At 39.5% G+C, this 24,528-nt stretch overlaps 1 protein-coding gene across 3 annotated transcripts in view; it reads right to left on the reverse strand.

Moving 5' to 3' along the window:
- SEMA3D (semaphorin 3D) overlaps positions 1-24,528 on the reverse strand; it is a 136,957-nt gene that overhangs the window by 39,699 nt on the left and 72,730 nt on the right. For all 3 annotated transcript variants that reach the window (XM_030960791.1, XM_030960790.1, XM_030960792.1), the window contains exons 5-8: positions 23,500-23,619; positions 19,082-19,175; positions 15,698-15,826; positions 9,156-9,298 (exon numbers count right to left, since the gene is read on the reverse strand). In XM_030960791.1, coding sequence (XP_030816651.1) covers positions 9,156-9,298; positions 15,698-15,826; positions 19,082-19,175; positions 23,500-23,619 — 486 coding nt within the window. The remainder of the gene's footprint in view (positions 1-9,155; positions 9,299-15,697; positions 15,827-19,081; positions 19,176-23,499; positions 23,620-24,528) is intronic.

The following is a 24,528-nucleotide window of genomic DNA, read 5'->3' on the forward strand; positions in this document are numbered from 1 at the left end:
GGTTGCTACAGAAAGAAGACAGACTCTTTTGCCAAAGAGATTATTTAGTAGTATCAGTCTGGAATGAATCACTGATGTGCTCAATTGCTGTGAGCTGGCTGTAGAGTAGGATATAAACACAGCAGGATGCACAGGCTGGGTAGTCAGTGAATTAGAAGAAATGCATGGAAGAGTGAAAATCACCTAAGTAAAGTCCAGTTAGAGCACAGGTGGATAGAAACTAGGATTAAACACAAAGTCATAGACTCCTAAGAAGCCCATTCAGCTGATTTATACCAAGCAAAGGTTTGCCTCAAGCCTGTTTAAGTAATTAACTGAAATGATTTTTGACAAGAGATATGGTCTGAATACAAAGAACTCTAAATATTTCAGGGAGATTGGACAAGGAGACAAGATAAATTTAAGTGCTGAGAGAAGGGGAAGGCAGCATGAACAAGCCTTTCATTCCAAAAATATGGCTAATCTTTTAACAGCCAACCAGCCTTGAGTATCTGAAATCTTATCTCCCAAAATATCACTTCTAAGCACACCGGATTAGCTGTGTTTACTATAAACTTTGTTACTGGACAGATGAAGGCACTTAGGGACTGCATATTTCATTCTGAATATAAATAAAGCTTTAATTAGCACTTACTGCTTTGTAATCTCACAAGCTGTAACAAATACCAACACTTCTGCCTGAAATACCTTCTTTTTAACAGAAAGAAGTGTCTGCAAAATCTTGGTTGCTTGTGCTTGCCTGAGTTGGAAATGTAGATAATTGCCAGCTAGAAGGGGGGCTGTTCAACCTGTCCCCTGTTGGGGAAATACTACCCCAAAATATCACAAAAAATCATAACTACAAATTACCTAGATAAATGAGGAAGTAATCCAATAGGACTTTAATAAATCAGGCAGACTCTTATTTGCAGAAATCCTAAAATTTCATCCATTTTCATTGAGCTGGTTGCAGAAAACAATTTGTTGGAGTGAGAAATCAGATTTCTACCAAATTACATTGAGAATTCAAATATCAGATGTCCCACTTCCATGAGCATAGGTAATTGTATGGCTTTCTGACATTCAGGAAGACTGTTGTTTAAATGGCACAGTGTAAATTTTGTGAAGTAATTTAAGGTCATGTCATGCACCTCTCTTGGGAGTCTTCCAAGGAAATTTCAGTTTTCTGATCTGCAATTTATGTGCAATTAAGCAAAACAACTTAATTGCAGATTAAGTTTTTTCAAATCATCTAGCTAAAGGTAAGTTCACATGAGAATAAAAGCCATCAGAAAAGATACTGCTCTCCGATCAAGTGATTTAAAAATCAACTTATATTAAAGACTTTCTGTCATATCTATTTCCTATTCTGTTGTATCTTGTATACTATATAAATATAGCTTCATTAAAATGAACAAATGTTAGTCTTGGAATCCAGCAGGCAGGAAAACAGATGGCAACAAAACTAAAGAACATCTGCATCTTTGGGGATTTAAATCTCTTATTTGCTTGTAAATAACAGTGACAAATTGAACATTAGAACAAAAAGTGCAGTTATCTGAAAAATCAGTCTACATCAAAGATGTCAAACACTGTGATTCATAAAACTTTAAAGACAGTAATTATCCTGAACAGCCTCTAAAAGGAAGAAAAAAAAAGGAAGAAAAAAGAAAAAAGACAATGAGTGGAATTTCTAGAAGCAGGTTATTAATTACAGCCAGTGGCAAGATGTGCAAAAGGACTACCCAAAGAGAATTCCTGGCCTGAATAAAAGGAAATGTTGGAGAACAGAGAGGAAAAGTGCTGAAACTGCAAAAGGCCCTGGAGCCTTTCTCTTATTGAAGCTTAGCTATGTGACAAAGCTACCAGAAACAAATGGCATCCCCTGAAGCAAAGCCTTATATTATGGAGGAAAAAACCTCCAACCTTGTAGCCGACTTTATAAATGGAGAAACGGCCAACACTCTCCTTTCAACTTCTGTCTTCAGGTTCACAGTTCTTTCTATGATTATTTTACTTTACATATTCTGTCCCCACTCAACTCTGTTAGGTACCAACCTAACACAGGAAAGTTAAACTTGCTCCTTCAGGAATTCAGGGGTAAAATTTCTTGTCCAAACCATACAAATGTAGATAAAGATTCCTCCCATGATTTCATCAGGCTATGGGTGAAAACATCAAGCCACACATGAAACGTGACTCAAGAGAGAATAAAAGTACACTTGAATTATAAGTTATAATAATTATATTATATAAGGTATTATAATTGTAATAATTATATAATATTATTATAAGTTACAAAAATTTATAATATTACTTGAATTATAAGCAAGAGAAAGAAGGCACATCAGACTTCAGAACTTTGACTGCTCTCCTATGGATACATCAAGTAAATTTGGGGAAGTAACTTCTCCTCTGTGTCTGCAGCTCCCATCTGACAATGAGTTCCTGCTCCTCAACCTGGCTTGTTTTTATTTCATTGAGAAAGTACACTGAGCATGCATAACTGTTTGGTTCACCATGGAAAATGTTGATTTTTATTTTGGAAAATATTTAAACATCACACCCAGAAGTTTCTACCAAACTATCTTTGGATGGGATCCAGACTGGAAAATCTAACTACACAGCTAAAAAAAAAATCTGGACTGTTACTAAACATACCATGGAAAAATCCCCAAAATCCAGAAACTAACGTGCTCAGGTAAGGACAAGGATGGCTTGGGACAAATAAAAGAATGAAACTAAACACCATTTTACCTTAAGGCCATGCAGCAATCCTGCTCAGATTATCTCCAGAAAGCATGCTAGTATTAAGAATATTCCCCTAAACTGCCCAAATGCTGCCACAAATTAAATGCACTCTACTATATCCACCACTTGGCTATTCAATCTAACTTCAGTGGGAATCTGAAGTTAGCAAAGTCTAATGGCTGAAGAAATAAAACATGTTACAGGATTCTCGGGAAAATCTACATAAAATTTTGAGTATGAATTGTACATGGTTTATTCCATTGTGTTTGACTTGCCTTTACCTGTCTCTCATCTAAATTTTCATATATACATAATATAAATTATATTATATGCATATATACAAAAGAAATATATAAAAAGACAGAGAACAAAGTCTTCAGGTTATAAAAGGCAGCATTCTTGATTATGAGGGCAAGTCAAGTAATTAGATGGATCATGCAATTAATGTCAAACAGGAGATCAGAATTTATATGATTTTAACAGATTGATAGCACTGTGAAACTGGAGGAGTATGAGACCCAGCACTGGGATAAACTGGTTTCTTTATGAACAAATGAGCTTGAATTTGCCATGCAGAATTTCACATTCTTATATCAGAATGTCTTGCATTTCAGCTTCCAGGGATTCAGTGGGGCAGAGCTCCCTTTATAGTCACTGGAAAATATGTCCTTCAGAGAGTGATTTGGGTTGAAGATGGAAGGAGTCTTCCACCAAAAACTAGTTATCTGCCTCTAGTGAAGGAAGGGAATGCCTGATAATTGGTTTCCTCACTTGGATACATACAAGTGCCTGAAATCACTTGCATGAGATATTGTGATCAAGGCATTGATAACCACAGGCTGAGAGCTGGGAAGGGCATGAGACCAAAGAACAAAGGTAGGTCATCATCTTAAAGAGTCCTTTAGAATCTGCAATCCTGAAACATCTGTATTTACAACACTGTACTCAATGAACAATAGCAAAACTGCAAACCATGGTTCATTTTTATAGTAAATGTACTGACAGGAGAAAAAAAAGACAGGAAGATAATTCAATCATATGAGGAAAACTTCAAAATCAGAAAGTCATTATTTGTACTCTTACAGATATTTGAATACCTAAGCCAAAGCACTCACAAGTCAGGGACTTTGGATTAGCCATGGGAACTTCAATTAACTCTAGAGGCTTCCACTTCTGAGCCAAGGTGTACTGGCAGTGTCTTATGCAATGTCTCTCTGGCAACTAGGATGACTTCCAAAGTTTGCTTTGGAGGTTGTGCAGCTGCATTTCCATAGTCCAGTTTTTAAAGATCTATCTTGACACTGCAACTTCTTTCTCTCTTTCCCTGAAGTTCAGTAAAATTCAGTCACACCTCTTTACATATAAGCATATCTTACATGTTTTTGCCTCATCTGTAAATCATGATTTCCCCTTTCAAAACACCAATTACTGAAACACACCCATGAGGGACAGAAATTTACAAAACTTCCTATACTTATATAACCCTTGCCAATAAGGGAAGTTGGACCAAAAGACTTGACAAAGCCTGATGTTATATCTCTTAATCCATCACAGTTAGAAGCAGATACTCCATGCAACTGGACAACCTCCAACACATCAGCCCGTAAAAATGAAATCATCATGATGAGCATCTGCTTTTCTACATAATTTGTAAACTTTCAAATGGCATAAAATGTGCAAATACCATATTTGGAAGTCTGAGAGGAGTTGGTTGCCAAAGGACTCACGGCTGCAAGCACAATCAGTAGGCAAATGGGGGCCAAGTTTGTTCAAGGGACGACTTTTTCAGAGAGTTCTAATTCATTATTATTGAGAAATCAAGAAAAAAAATGTATTTCCCATGGCTGGAGTTGTGGGTAGGCAATATTATGGTGACAAAGGAGGTATGTAAGCATGTAACACACAGGAAGTTAAATCTCGTCTGGAATGAGTTGCCTCCAGAACTGGAAGTAGGATGGCTGCACGAGCATGGCTGTGAGCCCAGATTAATTAGCCCTGCTGAGAACATGTGAACATGGCTATTTGGCTTCTGGGACCTGGCTAGTGTGGCTGAATGGGAAAGCAGGACACTGCCAGGACAGCTTCAAGGGCTCTGGGGAGAGATCAATTATCTACACAACGCAGAAATACCAATAATGATCATGGGCCAGTTATCCCTAGTCACAGTAAAGGCATGAGTAGACTACATCCAGGACAAGAAAAACTTAACTTCCATACACCAGCAGCCCTGTGGCAAAGTCCGTGGAGACTCTGGACTTGGAGCTGCAGAGGAATAGCTCCCTCCTGCCATTCTGGGAATACAAATTGCTCTAAGCACCAGACGGGAGGCAAGGTCACAGCCTTGAACTCTGCTGATGTTCATGGCTTTGGAAATAAATTACATTACCCAAAGGTGGAATGCAGGGTGTGTCCAGGGCTCTCGACTCAAGAGCTCTTAAAATGATTACATTCCAGTGTGCTTAGAAAGTACAGTTTAACCAAGAGGGTTGTGCCTAATTGCAGTATTCTTTTCCCCAGGTACAGCTTGGTATATATAGGAGTGGAACAGTATTAAAAAAAAGAAAAAAGGGAAAAAAAAAAAAAAAAAAAAAAGACAAAGAGCTCACTTGTTCCCACTAGAACAAAGGCTCCTTCTGGACACCAAACACTTCGGGATATATGGGAAAACATCACGGGCTGAAGTCTGATTTCTTGGCAGTTGAGGTCTCGGAAACCAGCCTCTAAGACTGCAAGCTTTAACTTTTGCAATACATCACCAAAACCATTAAAGAGAAGCTTGTAACACAGCAAATGCAAACCACTGTAATAATAAACAGGATTTTCATACTGCAGCAGAGAGACTACTGCTTTTGGCTAATTTCCACTTCATTCCAATAGGATGAGGTTGTAACTATGAAAAGATGTGTTTCTATATAGATAACAAACAAACAAAAGCTCCAACAACTTTCCTCCCTCTTCAAAAGTTTTTCTGTGACTTTTCTATGTTAGATTTTTATTTATCCCTTTATTTGAGTGGGGAAAATAGGAGGGAAAACAGTGTCTTTTCTAGGGCTATACTTGTACATATACAAGGTTGCCAATAAATAGAATTAGAATTCTGCAATGATTTAGTGGTGAATATGTACAAAAATGAAGCTAACTTGCTACTGGACTGCATAGGGCACAATGTATGGATGCTGAAATTGTATTTTTTTTTCAAAATCTTCCTCAATCTGTAATGACTGTGTCCTGTCTTTATCTAATACAAAGTGGTTCAGCATTGTGGGCTGGAAAACAGTGTAGCTGTAAAAGCTTATTTCTGTGTTTCTAGAAATAGGAGTAAAGTAGATTCATGCTGCTAAGAAGTTAAGGTCTGTGTGATCAGTTAATATACATATGTCTAACTGTATGCATTTTAAAAAAGAAATTAATTTTGCTGGCTAAAATAGTAATTTTTCTTTTTGGTTATGGCCTTACATGAAAAGAAAACCAACAACTTCAAACATTGCAATTTATATAAGTATGAACGCACCAGAAATAGGATCAGGTATTGCAGATAAGGCAATGATACTTTTTCTGTCTTGCTCAAACCAAAAACAGGAAATGCCATTTGCCATGATAAATGACACAACTGGATCTGTAAGTGGCTGTTGAAGGCAGTTCCTCCCCAGTGCCAGTGACACAGAAGAGATGATGCAAAGCCGAGTGAGGCTGTGCAGGGCTGCGGCGGCTGCGCTCTGGCAGCACAGGCTTCAGGGCACTGGGTGCAGATGCTCTGCTGAACAGGACAAGGGACAGCTGCTGGACTCTGGGCGAAGAGCTGCCAGCAAGAGCACTGCAGTCTTCTGGGTCTGAAAGTAGCTGGGAAAGGGGAATGCTTTCCAGAGATTTTCCCTAAGGGAGGGGATCACTGAGAGACCATATTGTTGAACCCTTGGAAATTAGCCAAAGAATAGGCTGCATTGATTAAGCTCCTTACTAAAAACAAAGCCTGTTCTAATTTCAGCATGTGTTCCTGGCATTAATGGACAGGAGCCCTAAGGCATGGCGAGGTAGAGAGCAATCAAGTTCTAGTAGAAAAAAACTGTGTTTACACCAAGCAAACTACTTCAGAAGTTGCTGAGCTCCTCCCAAAAACTGTTATTCTCTGCTTAACAGGAAAAGAAGGAAAGGCTTAACCCTGTGCAGTACAGATCACATTAATGAGACAGTGCAATTAGAAATTGTTGTTATCAATTGTTGCAATCAAAGGCATTGTTCCCATGTCAGAGACAATTAAGCACAGCAGATGTTTCATACCACAGCACAGATCCAAAATATCTCAGTCCATGAACAAAGTCTATTTGCATATTTAATTTCTATCAAATACCCACAATAATTCTATTTTTATTATAATAATTAGAAATATATTTTTTTAATTTGTTGGTAGTTAAGACAAATATAAAAATGCAGGAGAGTCTGGATTATCAAAAGAATTCTGCAACCAGTGTTCAGTAAATAAAGAAGACAGTGTAGAACTATTAATAATAATCACCTTGCTTATCAGTTTTCATTGTTTTGGTTTGACTACTAAAAATAAAATTCATGACATTTCTCCTGTTAACATGATTACTCTACAAATTCATTCTCATTTGAGGTATGATTATACACAGTCATTAGGATTTCCTTACAATACATTTGCTTTTATTATGATAGCTTATCTCCCTTTTTCTCTAGGTAAAGGATGCTGGTTTTCTCTAGCCAATATATCTTAGTTTACTATACTCTCTCATGTGCCTTGGCTTGAAAATGTTGTCTATCAATTTCTCGTAATGCATTAAGTGCTCTCTCATAATCAGCAAATGCCATGTCTAGCAGCAAATCATAAATGTTTGCATTTCCATTCTGTCATTAATCACTCTGCTGTGAAATACCCAACTAAAGATTATCCATTCTTTTGTCTGGCTGAAAACCTACTAGAGAACTGATTTATGAATGGATGTTTTGTTATCTTAAAACTTTAGGTCAAGGACAGAAGTGTGAAATGGCTGTGGCCACTGAAATCTCAGTTGGAGCTGGGAGTTTGCTGGACTGCAGAGCAGCTGTAGATCTACACATCCATACACTTGTCCACTCTTTTGTTTTCAGTGTGTGCCCATAGCTGAATGAGTGCTCGTCTCCCACACACATCTTACTGCAAATCACAAACATTTTTGTTCATGTACTAATTTTCAAGTTTCTCAAGAAACTGCCAGCAGAGTCACACTGCTCAGAAATTGAAGTCAGTTAAAGCTTCTGAACAAAATCATAGAAATGTACCTACTTGTGTGACTTCTGTGGTGTTGCTGATATCTAATGTATCACGAGATAAACATTTGCTCAAAGTTTATGTTTACTCTTTCACTAATATGAAGGCAGTTTTCAAGTTCAATTTTCCTGATTTTTACCAGTGATTCCTGAGGACCCAAGGACAGGATGGGAGCACTTCCACTGACTGCTTCTGTTACTACAGAATAGAGGGACAGAATGTCCTAGGGGACAATGGACTGGATAGAGTGTGAATTTGACACAGAAGTCTATGAACCCTTCTGCTACTGTGGGTAGAGACCTCAGTGAAACCATCAAGCTGCTAAACAGCAAACTACACTGACTGCTGTCTTCATGTGCAGGAATGATGTTTTTCTTCTTGTCTTTTGAGGAGGATTCTGCCCTTGACAGAGATGCGTCTCCAAAAAGACTGAAGCTCATGAAAGTCTAAGTCTGTATATACCATTGAGGCACAAATCTTTCATAAAGGGCAAACCCAAGCAGAATGAAGGAGAAAGTGAAGGAGTAATCATTCAAAGGAGGTCAGGCATCAGCCAAATTAACTTTTTACATTGCAGGAGACCTGGGGTCTGGTTCCTCCTGGTCAATGGGTCAAGGATTGCTCTTCTTCCAAAGGGAGGAAACCTCTAGGCAGATGTGGGTGTATCTCAGAAACTGCGTATTTCCTTAGCCTCCCCTCACCCCAGTGGGTTATCAGGAATGTGCAGAAACAAATGACTGACCCCAGCTCTCAGTAATATCCAGGAATGGTGTACAGAGCCAAGCTAAGGAATGGGCTTGTATGTCCATGCATCAATGGGTACTTTTCACAAACCCCCAAATACCTTGCCACTGCGTACACTTTGACTCATCCACCCTCACTGGAAGCTCATGAAGCAAAGCTCGACATTGTTGCATAGAAGTTCAATAATTTACTGTTGGACACAGGATTATAATTTATAAACCCGTTAGCTTTTTAAAAGAGGTGCACAGTCAATATCAAGTTTATTTTTTGCCAAATAAATTTCTGATGGCATTAGTAATCAATGTTCAGAAAAATTACTACAGTGGCTCATCGGGTAACAAAGGGGAAGAAAATACGTTTGTCACAGAAATAAACCACACTTGCTTAATTTTTATCAAAAAGACAGATTCCTCACCTTACAAACTCTCCCAACTCTGGAAAGGATTGTCTTGTCAGATGTGCCACTATCTTGTGATATTTCTCGAAAAAAGAAGTAGATTTTATCATCATCTGGGTTATAGGTATCTGGGATAGGAAAAGTTCCAATGAATTTCGCTCCTGGAAATTAAAAGAAAAATGGGGTTAAAAATCTGAAGAAAAGCCTTAGCACTTGCTGTTAAACTCTGCATTTATGTTACATTTTTCAGTGAAATAAAAATATATAGATACATAGCAGCAACTTTCTTACTAACTCCAAGTGAAAACCACCATGGAGTCTGAAGTATTTGCTCTCAGGCTAATGTTTTTGAGTGTAGATCTTATTACCACTTGCAAAAGTATGCAGCACTGGTCATCATTGTCTGTTTGGAAATAGAGTAACTCTCAGTACAAAATACTGCCTACACAAATCTACCTTACTGCTTTTGCCACCAAAATGAAGCTAAGCAGATTTTCTGAAATCATCTGGTAGAATTCAAATTAATTTAATGACTCATGGCAGCAGTTATCAATACAGAAATATACTACTGTTTACTAGAGATAGTTTGCAAAGGAATGTTTCCCACATATCTGTGATACAGCAAACTTACTGACTATATCTATCAAATCTGTGGAGTTTTTAACTTTTTTTTTTATCTGGGTTGGGATTAAATGTGTGAGGGGGTATTTTTTTTTGTTTGGATTTAGATGTTTATTAGTTCTTACTTATATTATAGTCTCACAAACTGTGAGTTTTGTAGTACTTCATTTTAACAACTTAAAAAATGGAGCTGTATGTCTCTATGAGGCTTTTTAAGGATAAACTATTTAATTAAGAAATGATACTTAAATTATTTTTACTTTTAGCTCAATAATTAACTACTTGTAGTTTGTAATGTGGACTTTTTATTTAATTATACAATATCACCCAAACCTAGGAAGAAGAAGGTGAAGAAGAAAGACTAGCTTCTGCTTTAAAACTTCTATCTTGTTTTATATATATTGCTATTTATAAAGCTTTAAATTTTAAGTTTTTTACTATGTGATATTACACACTTCTATTCAAACTCTACACTAATAATATACTCTATTCAAACTATACACTAATAATCTTAGCTTTATAACTTAATTTTGGAAATTGTCTCTACGGCCTGAAGTCAAATGTAGTGTTCTCTTGGGGGTCAGTGTTTGTCTGCACAGAAAGTCTAAAATTCTCAGTAACCAGGGCTCCAACACAAATCCAACACAGTGCCATGCTGAGATTCCCCAGTTAGCACAGCAAACTCCAAAACTGGTTGGTCACTCTTAAGGACACAGTTCCTTGTGTTTGAAAACAGATTAGCTATATCAATGTAATGGTTTGTTTGGGTTATTTAAATCTGCTTTTTGCAAAAAATGCCTTGTTGTGGCATGCTGGGCCATTGCATTATTCCTGGTCTCTTCCAAGGCAAGTGTGGGTGTCTACCTGCATTTTGCAGGCATGCTTATTGGGCCAAGATGCTCCTCACTGCTCCCAAGCCCCCTTATCCATGGTCTCCAATCCTGCTCTACCTGCTCACTAGTTGAAGGCATTTGTTTTCGGTGTTGGGGTTTCTTGTTTGTTAGTTTCCCGTGTAATTTTCCACTAAAATCAGAAATTGAAGCAATTCCAGGGTCCATGACTGCAGCAGAGCAGCCAACAACCCTGCCTTGCCCAAGTGAACCAACTACTTGAGGCAGTGGTTTTTAAGACATTCCCCAGTGTGCTGCAATAGATGAGCACTTCTGAAGGCACTTGGACCAATGGCGTTTTTCTTTAAACAGAAGTGGCTATACAAATACAGTGCAAAGAGACCCTTGACTCTAAAATACATTCTTTCAGCAATAAAATACACAGTCTTTGTCCCCCAGTATCAGGTAGGCTGCAGTAGAAAGCAATGAGGAGGGTGGTGTGAGAATGCAGAGCAAACAGAGCACACTGTTTATATGGAGAAATACTCTTACCAGCTTTCAATCTATCTTCATGCCTTTGTCCTTTTCATAATGATTGTTACTTTATATTGGCCTTGAGGAATTTTCACCATGAACTCCACAGTACACATAGAAGAAAAAGGGAGCCCTTGATTCAAAAGTTTGCAGTCTGAGACAAAGGGCCTGAGACAAAATGGGATGTGTTTAAGCGCTCAGTGGGCACCTTTGTGACAGAAAAGTAAATTTATGGGTGAAAATAGTCACAGTGCTGCTACCATTTTAAACCTTTCTGACACTAGAGAATGGTGTCAGCAGAAAAAATGAAATGATGCAGGCATCAAGATCTATAAATTTAAGTCAGGATTTCAAAACAAGCTTGAGGAAAATATTCCATTACCCCTCAGGGCCTGTAAGGCTACTTTGAAGATTAGATCTCTAGGCATGAATAAATACATAAATATGCTTCTAGTATGGTTTCTTAAATATGTGGTTAGCAAAACAGCCATTTAAGAGGAAACCTGTGAAATTCTTCTATTCCATGTTTTTGAAAGTCACATCTTTTTTTTTTTCTTAATCCACATTCACAGAACAAAACACTGAATGTATGGGGGGGTTGAAGATTAAACTTCATTGCTTTCCTTGGCAAGCCAAATGCAAAAATAAATGTCTCAATACCAATTCCTGGAACAGATTTAGAAGACTCTCTAACAAATTAAAGGAACACCAATATTTAACAATTTTAAATCACAACTGAAAACACTGAATTTCAAACAGAAATACATCGTAAAAGATATGAAGTGAAAATAATTAAATGGAAGAGATCATGACCTCAAAAGCACATAATGTTCTGCAATTGAGATCTTAGTTTAAATGCACTTTTATATGTTGGATAGATGGGTTAGAAAAGATGAGACAAACTGTGAATTAGGCTTTTGGATTCCTTTCATGGGAGAAAAAACTAATTATGATGATTTTAAACTACTGTTTGTTTTCCCATAGACAGAGCCATCCCCTCCCACTATTCACTTTAGCAGCAGATCATCCCACATACTAAACTCATGGCTAGATTGCATGTAACCAGCCCAGGCCTTAATGGCTTCATGAGCTCTGGCAATAGATGGTACATGTCTTGCTTGTGCTTTTTTCATGTGGTCTGATAGGAAAAGCTGATACAGCCGGTTCTTCACTGCTGGGGTGGCTGTTGGTTACCTGCTGGCCATCACCCCCTTCTGAAACCAGCAGTGATTTTTGGCAGTGCAACCTATGGAGAACTTAGTCTCAGAAAAAGAGGACCACAAAGGAGTGGCTGTCCCAGAACACAAAGAAATGAAAAAGAAACCCGAAACTGGGAAGCAGCACCTCTGTGTAGTTGGGCTGCCAGAAATACATGGCATGACAGAACACAAAGGACAGTGCTTACCTCATTTACCATAAGCAGCTAGAAGTCAAGCTCCCAACCCATTCTCAGCCAGGTCCTCTCTCAGGGAGGGACAAAGTGACAATGAATAATCCTATTTTAAGACAGATTCCTACAATAGGCAGGGTGAGTCACCCTCTGGAAGTGTCACCTCGCTCAGTAAATTACGGAGGCAAGCAAAAGGACTGAGCTCAGACAGGATGCTAGCTTTTGCCTTTTAGAGCTAAGGGAGCTGAATCCCATCCAAAGTTCGCAGGATATAAAGAACTCATTGCCTCCAAGACTTTGCCCTGGAAAAGACAACTAAATTGCTACGAAAAAAGTGAAAAGGGAAAAAAAAAGAGATGAATGCAATTCAAGGAAGCCCTCGTTCCAGCTATGGCCTTCTCTTCCTATGAAGGAGGGAGGAATGTGCAGCTGCTCACGGGGTGCCTGTGTGTAGGGCTGTGGGGTGCTCTCTGCCCACGGGGCTGGCACGGAGCAGACTCGGTTCCAGTGGGTGGCTTTGCCATCCGGAGAGGAGCCACCAGCCCCACGTGCCTTGTCCCTGGGTGAGACAGCTCCAGTGAGCAGCTGTGGGAACCCCAGACAGCCCAGCCCTGCTCCCCTCTGCTCCAGTGCCACCCTTGCGGGAGGATGAGCACGTGTGAGCCTGAGTCATGGGAAAGATTAGCTGCCTTCCTCCTTCCCCCTCTGTGGAGCTGCTATTCAGTCACTGAGATTAGGACATGTCTTAATTAGCCAAGATAGAGATGCCCTGCAAGGAACTGGAAGGTATCCCACGCATTTTTCCCTCGCGCTTTGTCTTTACCTCCCTTCCCTCAGGGAAGGATAATTTTGTTTCCAGAAACAGAGTAAGACTAAACTTTAGAAATATTAAGGTGCATTATAGCAAAACTTCCTTGGCCCTCTGGAAGAAAACAAGCTGTACATTTTATGCTTATCCTAAGTAAAACATGAGTCATGCATGGTAATAATTTATTTCCAATTGTACAATTATCCAAGTATGTGCAACTTTTACTGGAGGTCTAACACATGCTTGGTAAATGGGCAGTAGATTTAGGCAAGAGGGGATTTACATGAGATGGGAGTTTAAAATCTGAAATCAAGTAAATATTTTCTTTATACCAATATCAGCTGAAAGCACAGAAGTATGTAATTGGTAACATTACACAATAAACTAGAAATATATTGGCCACCCTATGGCTTATTGCAAAAATGATGCCGTCATTTCAAGTTGCACTTCAAATTTTCTCCAACCTTAAAAGGACTGTTTCAAAATATTAAAAGCACCTCGTTTATGTCTATGCCTCTTAGTATAACACTGAATGGATTGTGTTTGTGAAATCTTAGACAGAATTGTGGCTGTAGGGTTTTATATGGCTGGAAACAAGGTAAACCTGAAGAATATATAGGGTCTTCAGTGTTTATATAGTGTGGGGCAATTTTCACCTCACAGTCTAGCACACTAAAGCTGTTTTTCAGACCCAGACATATTAATATACTGTTCTCCTTAGAAAAGTTTCACAAATACAGATGCTTTAAGTGAAAACAGAATAAATTGTGAATCAATATAAATGAGAAAGGAAAGGCAGACACCTTCCCCCCCCCCAAAACATTTAAACATTTCTCAAACCTACAGTTTATTCTGTTTTCTTCTACTGTTCCCTTGCCTCAAACTCCTCATGAAGAAACAATAATAAGAGAAAGAACTGTTTGGAAATGTATTTTTAAGCTACAAGTTCTTTTGGACTGGCAGCTGAACCCTGTAATGCTCATCAATGTGGATCTATACTAATGATTGCACCAGATGCTCCTCAGGGCCAAACCACAGTAAACCTTTGTTTTTACCTTATTACTGCATCCCTTAGGAAAGCAGCTACCCAGCCACCTTTCCACGCTGAGCATCTGCAGGCCATCAGTGATAAAACTGGATATGCAGTTGCATGGCTAATTAGAATTAGAGAACTGACTCCTGGATGGACCCATTGTGGTCCATATCACAGTCCATTTCTGCTCTGCACTGCACAAGAGGTGTGTGGAAATCAGAGATGCAAATAGGAGAGGTGGGACAAGAAAGATTTTCAGTACAGGAAATGAAAGTGGGATAGGTCAGTGGAGTGAGATTCTTCAATCTCCTATTTGGAAAGGTAAACATGACTTTTAAGTGGCTTTTTCTTTTTCTCCTTATCTTGCAGCAGAAATCCTTGGGTTATGGAGCTGCATCTAGACAGAAATCCTAGGCAACAATAGAGAAGAAGGAAGAGAAGAGGTACGGAAAAATTATTAAGAAAAAAAGAACATTTCCTCTTGTTGAGATCTCAAAGAGTTAAGAGGCAAAATTATCCTTTTTAGAAGTTGTCTGCTGGGAAGACAACTTAACCCTGTGGTCAGCAGGCCCTGGCCTTACACTGCACCCATAATAGTAACACAGGCATCCTGAGCCAGGACCAGCGTTGCCACATCTTTAAAGACAGTTGACAGCTAAAAGGGGGATGCTTTAATTGAGCAGGGTTAGCTTGTGAGTGAAGTTTTCCATGTTACTCTGTGTGTGGTTTGAGACTGGCTGGGTGCAAATGCATCCAGTTTTTTAGAGGGTTTACTAGCTCACAATGTTTTTTAAAGGGCAAGAAAAAGCACTGTTTTGCTTGGGAAGCTATTTTAGTGGGCCCTTAGTGGTTTTAAAATGATCCTCACAGCAACAAAGGGTATTTTTCCCCCTAAAAAAGGAAAAGGAAAAAAAAAAGACCTCCTACCAAAAAATGTGGGATTTCTAGTCTGTCGTTTCAACACGCTATAGAGAACAGCTTCCAACAAGTGATTGGAAAATACAGTTTAAAAAAATTATTCTGACAAGACTGGATATAGAAGCATTTCAGTCATGATATTACTTCCATTGTGGGATTATACATAGATATACACATCAAAGACGGAAACTATGATTAAGTCTTATGCTCCCACTCTTCCCTTAATTAGCATTTTCACCTCTGTGACTTTTCTCAAGTGCATTTCTGTTCCACTGAGCTTTTTAAAAAAAGCCTACGTAATCCAAAGCCTCCATGATACAATATCTATATTTATAGTTACTGGACATATATTTATATAAGGAAGGAGCTATTAACTTCAGAGGCAGGCACAATGCAAATGACAACAGCATATGTTTGGGATCTTACCAGTAAGCCAGTAATGTTCAGAAATGTCAGTTCTGATGTAATGGTGGTCGTGAGAAGGGCCCAGAGAACGTGTCAGAGCAGTGTCTTTGCCAAGGAAATCAGAAGCTGTTCCAGCATAAAGATACTCATCTGCAAATGAAAAAGAAATAGGGCACCTACAGCTGTGGCATAAAAAAAAATTAAGACTATTTACATTTTGTTGGGTGAACACCACCTGTGTTTAATTGGTCTATAAACGAATTTAATGCTTTAAAATATTATTGGGTCATATTTTAATGGGTTTTTTGGTTCTGTGAATTTATTTACATTTAAATGAGAGTGATATTTGTAATTATATGTCTGAGAAGTAACACAGTCAACGCCTAATTTTCAGACCTTTTAGGCACTCGGGAAAGTAAATTTCCCAGGCTTTAATGGGAACTGGGCTCTTAAGGGTATAAAGGTCTATTTAATCTGAACATCCTGTCCCATGCACCTGGAGCCAGGGTGAGGGCACGGCCACCTGCCCATTCCAGCTACTCCTGTGTCCCAGGACTGCCATGGCCCCAGTGGCTTTGCTACTCCTGAGCCAGAAAAAACAAGATGGATGCTTCCCCACTGGAATGCTGCAGCCTGGCCCATTCCTGGAGTATGGATTTCCATCCAACCTTAATTCACAAAGAGGAATTCAGGCACAAATTCAGGGAATTTGTGTTAATGGCAGCAATACGGCTACAGACACAAATCATCATCATTTTAACACAGAGTGGTCTCCCTGAAATAAATGACACATTTTGTTTGAATAAGGCAGCCAGAATTTGCCTCACAAGGACACTACATCTGTAACACAGTGCCCTGAGGTTGCTGCAACTGCAGTAACTATTTGCTCTTCTGCCCCTTTTGTGGGCAATGAAAATGCTAAGAAATGCAAAATATTTTCTGTTTCCCCTCATATCGCAGTACTTTTCAAAAAGAAGCAAAGAAACAGTATAACTGTAAACCTTTTTTTGTTTTTTACCCCATAGTGCATTTTAAAATACTCCTTTTTCTGTAAAATAACAAGCTTTATTTGTTGGAGAGGGCTTTTTGTTTTATTTTGTTTAATGAATTGCAGAAATAAATCCCTAGAATTCATAAAAACAAAAAAGTTCATGTTCATAAATTATAATTTTATAAAAAGCTATATGATACATAAAAATCCCCTTCCAAAAGTTCCTTATCCAGGTTTTCAACTCTTGGGTTGAAACATTTCACAAGATCTTCTAGCGAGAAGCCTTTGTTGAGTGTGAATGCAGAATAAATACCATTCAACTCTGATGTTTCTGCTTTCATTTGGGAAAGATGTAAATGCACTTAAAAAAATAAGATCAAGGGGGGAAAAAAAATCAGCAAACCAACCCACAATCCATGATCCACAAGCACTTTATTTGTCCAAAAAAGATCTATCATCTTTCTTTTTACCTCATTATTATTGTTACCTCTGTATTATTTCCATGACAGTTGTGGAAAGCACATCTTTCAGACAGCATGTTGCCTTTGTAAAGAAACAATAGTGCATTCTGAAAGGTATTTGTCATAATGAGGGATGGGCAGGGTAACTGGTGTTTGCTAAGTGACAGGCACTCTGTGATCGATACATCTGAAGGGCCAACAGAAATTCTCCATCCTTGCTTAGGCTCTGCTGACAAGGCATTTTCAGCACTTCTCTCAGCATTTGGTATATCTCATTCCAAGTTTCCGTAGTGACCTGAACAGTTTTGGTGAGTGGTAATTTGTGAGGATGGATAATGAACAGGTGATTTTTCAGTCAAAAAACTAGTTTTTCAAATTTATCTATGGGTCTACTTGAAGTGATATGTCAGGTAGTACTCAGATTACTTATTTCTATGAAGAATGAAAATTACTCAGTTGCATTAACTTACATATATGAATGAAAATGTAGCTAGATATTACTTAGCTCATAAATGTCTAACTGAGTAAGAAGTGTTCTCTGAAGGATATAAGTAATCTTTATTGCCATTTGGCAGATAAATAAAAGTAGATGGAGAGAAGTGACATGCCAAGGTTACTCTGCTCATTAATGGCAGAGATGGGAAATGATCTCACCTGAGCTCCAGAGCAGCATCTTACCCATGAACAATACTGCTCTCCTAGTTCACTTGGGAATAAGGTAAGCATCCCAAGATAGACCAAAACACATTCTCTGGTCCGGCCTGTAACTCTTTACAGCGCTCCTTGTACATTATTGTGAAGCACTTGACACCAGCAACAGTCAAAAAAGGGGTACTAGAATACCCTGGCCATTAATTTAAACTAGCTCAAAAATTGTTATGCAGCAAAGTTCATGTCTTAGCTAGCTAAAAGACAGCAGCCTCTTCATTTCACAAGATGTAATAGAACACTCAGAGCATGACAGTGCTACTGAAATTAGGCAATGCTGTAATAAATCACAGAGTTCTACTGCTTTCATTAAAAAAAAAGTTAAAAAAAAAGTTAAAGTTTCTGGAACCCCATTTTAAAAATAGACTTCACGGTCATTAAAGAGTACTAGGGGTCTCTGAGAAGAATAAGCACAGGCTTTAATCTATTGTTTTTAATAAAGGAAGTCCTGCCCCATCTGTAGGGTCAGAATCACAAATCATCTATCTTATTATCTGAGAATAAAGACTGAACATTAGTCATATTCTTTTTATAACACAGAGTGACCGATACTTCAAAGCACTGTCACCACTGCTCTTCGGCTGTAAATGAAAACGTCATGGTGCTTCACTCTTATCTTGTATTCATATGCTCGACGGACAAGTTAAATGAAAATTGTCCAAAGCTATGAACCAAACCATGACAAAAGTAGCTCTTATAGTGATTTGAAACGCAGAGGTCAAGCTGACATTCCTCAGCCCCAAATGTCAGACCACACAGTGCTGCGATGCACGCAGCAGGCAGAGCGCACTATCTGCTCCCCGGCTCCCGGCTTCAGAAGTGGCTACTCGAGTAAATAGAAACCTCAGAAACGTATTTATGGAAATAGTGCATGTCAGCAGACTTCAAAGGGCAGAACATATTGATAATTGCAGAAAGAGGCCCACAAGGGCTTCAAACACTCTCTGTCCATGTGGGTTTTTTTGTTGTCCTCTTAAAGGAGCAATGACTGGGTGAGGGTGAAACCGCCTTCCTGCCCAGCTGACAGAGGCTTCACTGCCATTCTAATGCCTCTGTTTGTACTGCTGCCCTTCCAGCTCTCTGGTGACTGCAGCCTGAAGGCTTCCCCAGCTCTGAGAGCACAAACCAGCACTGGAAACATGACCAGTGCCAGAGGAGCTCCAGCAGTGGCATCTGCTGAGCCCCTGCGCTCACACAGAGCCATCGCAGGTCCAAGCACAGCACCTGGCTCTGGTGGCTCCTTACCTGCCATCACTGAAGCAAACGGCTGCTGGGGATCGAAGGGACACTTCAACCTGCCAGACTCCAGGTTCTGGGTATCCAAACGGAACACCATCTCCTGAGAATAAACACAAATTCATTATCTTGGTGTGGCTACAGAGAAAAACTCACTTAGACAGCCTGTTCTGCTGGTGTACAAAGTGAAGGTGGGTTAGATCATGCAGCTGTCATCTTAGTATTGATGTTTACAGTCTGTCTGTTTCATATCTGGATTTTTTCACTCAGTGTTTTACTGTATCCTGGTCACTCTGTAGTGAAACACAAATCTTTAAAAAAAAATACAATTATATTCAGAAAAGAGGAGATGGATTGTTCATTTCTACTCCAATTAAAAGCTGGATTGTTCTTAAAAGGCACTGGCTTCTATTTGGGAAAATGCTGATAGACTGTGTTGCAACAGGAGACCCTGAAGGGATTCTGGCTGACTCTGAAATTTCTCCAGGGACTGCTGAATAATGCTCACAACAGACACAGTTCAGACCCTTTTAAAATGAAAGCAGCATATGCTCTCTCTTATTATTTTTAACAAGGCTAAAGATACAAGAGATATCAGAATAGTTTCTTCCTTGTAGTTTCCAAATACAGTATGATTAATTCCTGGGCCACAGAACAAGAGCATAGAGGAAGATAAAGAAAATAAGTTATTTAAAAATTATTGCCAATGTTTTCAGCGGGCAATCAACAACTTGATTCCTGTAGGCATCCATTTGAAGCTTTATTATAGTTTTGAATTGCCAACAGGGATTCTTCTACTTGCCCCTTTCAGTGGTTTCCTGAAAGTACAGTTAACCTGAAATCCATAATGAGTCCTGCTGAAGGCAAATTGATGGATCAGAGGAGTAAAGTGAACTTTCTGCAGGTATAGGGACTCTTCAGAATTGTGCTGCCTTTAAGAGAGGGGAGATTTCCTACAGAAGTGCTTTTAAGATGTTTTCCTTTAACATGCTTTCCTACCTACAGTGATATTTTAAATCCCACTAGTGCTCACAAATCTAATCAATGCATTATAGAGACAAAAATTTAGAAGCTAGTTAAAAAAAAAATCAAAACACCTCCATGATTTCAGCAATTAAAAATGGGTTAAGTGATTTTAATTATTTTCATTATTCCATATCTCTGCCTTGCAAGAGGCCAGGAGACTACAAATGACAAGCAAGCATGTCCAAAGATGGCCACATAGGATTAGACTTCACAACACATTAATTCAATTCATCCTTAATGCACATCAGATTATAAATGACCAAACCTTTCTATGTTATTGAGGTGCCTCCTAAACTCTCTAGTCTCAGAAGACAAAAGCCCAGGATATTGAATAATTAAGCTCCTTAAGAGAAAAGAAAAATCAATTCCAGTCTGGGAACATAAATTCAATTTCCTCCAGCAATCCTAGCTCGTAGGAAGAAGAATTTAATCACCAAAAAACTCGTTACCTTCCCAAACCTGTGGAAAATCAGGCAAACCAAATTCTCAGGCTGCTGAAGTGAGCACAGCAAGAATAAAACTAAACTAAAAATTTGGCTGTTTTTTTTTTCTGACAATGCTGGTGTCCCATTGTTCTTTGTTCTAGGATGTGGAAGCCTGAGCAGCTCAGAGAACCCCTGCCTTATCACATGGGAAGAGGCTGTCTGCAAGCCCAGCAGTACTCAGGGGACCAAGGGAGTTACAGATCAACATCAAATATTTCAGACTTCACCCAGACAAACTAATGGACACCACCAGGCATTCACACAGAATTAACCTCCTGCTTTCACTTCAGGCAAAGCTTTCAAAGAAAAGAGCATCCCTTGGAGAGCTGTGGCTAACAGCATCAACCAGGCCAAGCCTCTTCTTCACCAGCCAAGAGAAGTTTTGGCAGCAACTCGAGCAATAACAAGACGAGGACTTTAATCCCCTTTAATTGTGTGATCCCGTTGGGGATTTGTACTGCTTCAAAAGCAGTGGCTGCTGTGGTTTTGAGTCACCTGATCCACAGTGTTTTCCTCTCTGTTTTCACAGCACTGGCACTGGCCAGGAGAGCACTGTGCAGATCCACCAGCAGCTTTCAAAGGTCAGCAGAGCACTGCCTGACTTCCCAGCCTCCATGAGGCTATCTCAGGGCCTGGCTCTCCCAGCATCCCACATCTTCCTGGAGAGGTTGTTAATTACCAGACACTCATTATCTGTTATTAAAACCCAGAGATTTAATTTTTTTTTTTAATTTTAAAATGGTGAGGGACAGGAAGAAGAAAAAATTTTAGAAGAATGGATTTCCTGGCTTCAGTTCCTACAAGGAGACATTTTCAATTGCCTGTCAAATTCATATAACTGTGCCTATCCTCAGCACCCTCCTGCCTTGTCACATTTATCTGGAGAGGCGGTGGAAGGATGGTGGCTGAAGAGTGTTTGGGCCTCCAAGAAGGAAAGGGAAAATACGCCTGATTCCATTCAAGGCTGATAAGTCAGTAGAAGGCTGTAGAAGAGGTGCTCTGTCAGAAGAGGCAGGAGCAGTGCTGAACACTGTCCAACCTACCCCTGCAGCTGAGCAACCAGGAGGAATGTGGGAGAGGCAGGACTGGGGGACAGTGAGGGGATTAGGAAATACAATACCAGGATTCTTCTTCCATTTCCTCTCACAAGGTAATTGGTCATGTCTAGCTGAGACAGACCCCTTGTCTAGACTGGCTGGACTGAACAGTCAGACCAAATCCATAATTTCATAAGGTCTGGTGAAAACAACCTTCACAAATGAAGTAGATGAAATGAAGTAGGGCAATGATAGAGTGAATAAGGAATCTTGCTAATGACCCAGAGGTAAATGAGAGCCTTATTTATACTCTTGCTGAGAGCTGTTCTGGTCTATTCAGCTGTGTATTTGATCATTCAGCTAAGAAATCAGCATGATACAAGGATCTAAAATTTCAGTTGCTTCAACCAGAATACTTAAAGTAGTAAAGCAAAGAAGTCTACAGAATTATTTCATTGTAAACCAAATTATGCACCATACACCAGACAACACCAGGAGCATGAATGGTTTATTAGGCAAAGAACACTACTGTGTAGATTTCTCATAGCTTTAGTTTTCTTTTGCACAGGCAGTCCCTCTGGGTTGGTCAGCCAACCCACAGACTGTGGGGTACATAATGACAGATCTCAGTCTGGGCAAGCATTAATCCCTTTTTTTCTTCCATGAGGATCTTCCCTTGATTCCATGTATCAGTGACAGAACAAGGTGGAACAACTTTAAATGAAATAGGCTAGGTTTAGATTAGATATTGGAAAGAAGATATTTTCTGTGAGGGTGGTGAGGCACCAGCACAAGTTACCTAAAGAAGCTGTGGATGCTCCAACCCTGGAATAGTTCAAGGAGAGGTTGGATTGGCTTTAAGCAACCTGCTCCAGTGGAAAGTGTCCCTGCCCATGGCAGGGGCATTGGAACTGGGTGGTCTTTTAGAGCCCTTTCTACCCACACTGTCTGTGACTCTTATTCTGTTTCAGGTTAATCCATTTAGTAACTTTAAATGTCATTTCTTATATTCCAGAATTTTACCCAGCCTTGAAGAAAAGAGAAAGCTATTTCTAAAGCAGCATAGGAAGCCTGCACCACAGGCAATCAGCCAGACAGGTCACATCTCAACACTGTCTGAGAACAGCGCCAGTGGGATAAATATAGCCAAGGTGTGATGCATATAGGAGTTAAAAAGAGACTTGCGTACTAAGTGGCTGCTTGACACAACACCAAAATTCTTCTGTTTTGGGGGTTAGGTCTTAAACATTTACCACTTAGGATAGAGATTTCTTTGTCACCAGCAAATGAAAACCAATCAGCTGCTAAACTTCAGCTCAGGAATATGCCATGAGTGATAGACGACAACCAACACCTCCTCAGGGACCAGACTGCAACACATTGCAAAGTCCTGAGACACTGTCCCTGCACTCAGGCTCAGAGACCCTTTTCAAAGTGTTCATTACTCTCATGCACAAGGCATAAGAATCCCTCTGTGGACCAAGGGAATATGTACATTAAAAGATGGAACTAAAAGTTTCATCTTGAACTCTGAATTGTGTGCGTAAGGAAAGTATGCGCAGAAATGACTTACTAGAAAGGAAGACATCTGGGTTAGATGTTCTCTTCACTTAGTTAATCACATGGAAGTGTCATTCCAAAGAACTTTGTGTATTAAGCCTGAGGAAAGTGCTTTGTTCAAAAGTGATGTGCACATACCAAATGTGAGAACGAGAGTTCCCGTCTGACCCGCAGAATCCACCATTTATCCTGTTATTTATGCAAGCAGCTGTCAGGTCATTTTTTACACACTCACATAGTCTTTTCCAATCTATGATGAATGCTAAACAAGATGAGGGCTATTCCTTGACATGTCACACTAGTGAGAAAGTTAAATTACCTCTTTGTGAGTTCCAAGTTCAATGTATCCACAGAGAGGGTGAAATGCTCCTGTGCCACAGACATAAACATGAGTCCGGTTGTACGGCTGGAGAACACGGATAAAATTGGCACATTCTGTCTGTTGGGAAAAGTAAGATAAAAGTTACTTTTTATATTCTTCTTTTTCATGTTATACATTCTACTAAGTTACAGCCATAGCACTGTTATACTTAAAACTACTGTAGCAGAGACTGTTTACAAAGCAGTTCAAAGCTGTGACAACTACAATTTGACAGTGGCTATCTACCAGGCAGTTCATCAATCAGACTTGCAAACCTAATTCTGCTGTAAGGCTTTCAGCCACAAGAAGCTGTGTGCTCACAGCATGGTTTGGAGGGTATCTGTTCAGCCTGTGCTGTAGCAAACAACACCTGCCAAAAACTGGGCAGAGGTCGCAGAGCCACTGGGTTTGTGTGGCTACCAGTCCTCCTGCCCTTGCTTCCCAGCTCAGGGTGCTTTAACACCAAATTCTGCATTATTAAACTAACTGTGGTGGGCTGAAAGGCTTCAACACACTTCCAAAGGTATGCTTTGTCTCTGCACCAACCACATCTTACTGGTGACTTTTATTTGGTCATTTCTGAGTCCAGTGGGCTGCCCTGGCTCTAGCTGGGCTTGGTACTTGCTGGGAAGCATAGGCAGCTGTTACATGCCCCAAAGATGGCACATGGGCTGGAGGAAAAGGCTTGCTTTAGCTTTCCCCAAAATGATATTAATACAGAAACACAAAACAAGTACTTCAGAGGGAATACACAAGATCTGTTCATACTTTCTAGACATGACCCTACACCTAAGTAAAAGTCCAAAACAAACATTTCGCTCCCAGGACCCTTTCCTTCTTCTCTTAGGACAGAAATAAAACAGCACAAATCTTCCATATCACCAGTATAAGAATATTCCCAGTGCTTAGCAAAGGTGTTGTTTAGGTTTTGACTGCTGTAAATACAATGGCAGCCACAAGTTAGAACAAGAAGTTGAAATTCTTCAA

The sequence above is a fragment of the Camarhynchus parvulus genome, chromosome 1A (assembly GCF_901933205.1).
Source record: "Camarhynchus parvulus chromosome 1A, STF_HiC, whole genome shotgun sequence".
Taxonomy (NCBI): domain Eukaryota; kingdom Metazoa; phylum Chordata; class Aves; order Passeriformes; family Thraupidae; genus Camarhynchus; species Camarhynchus parvulus.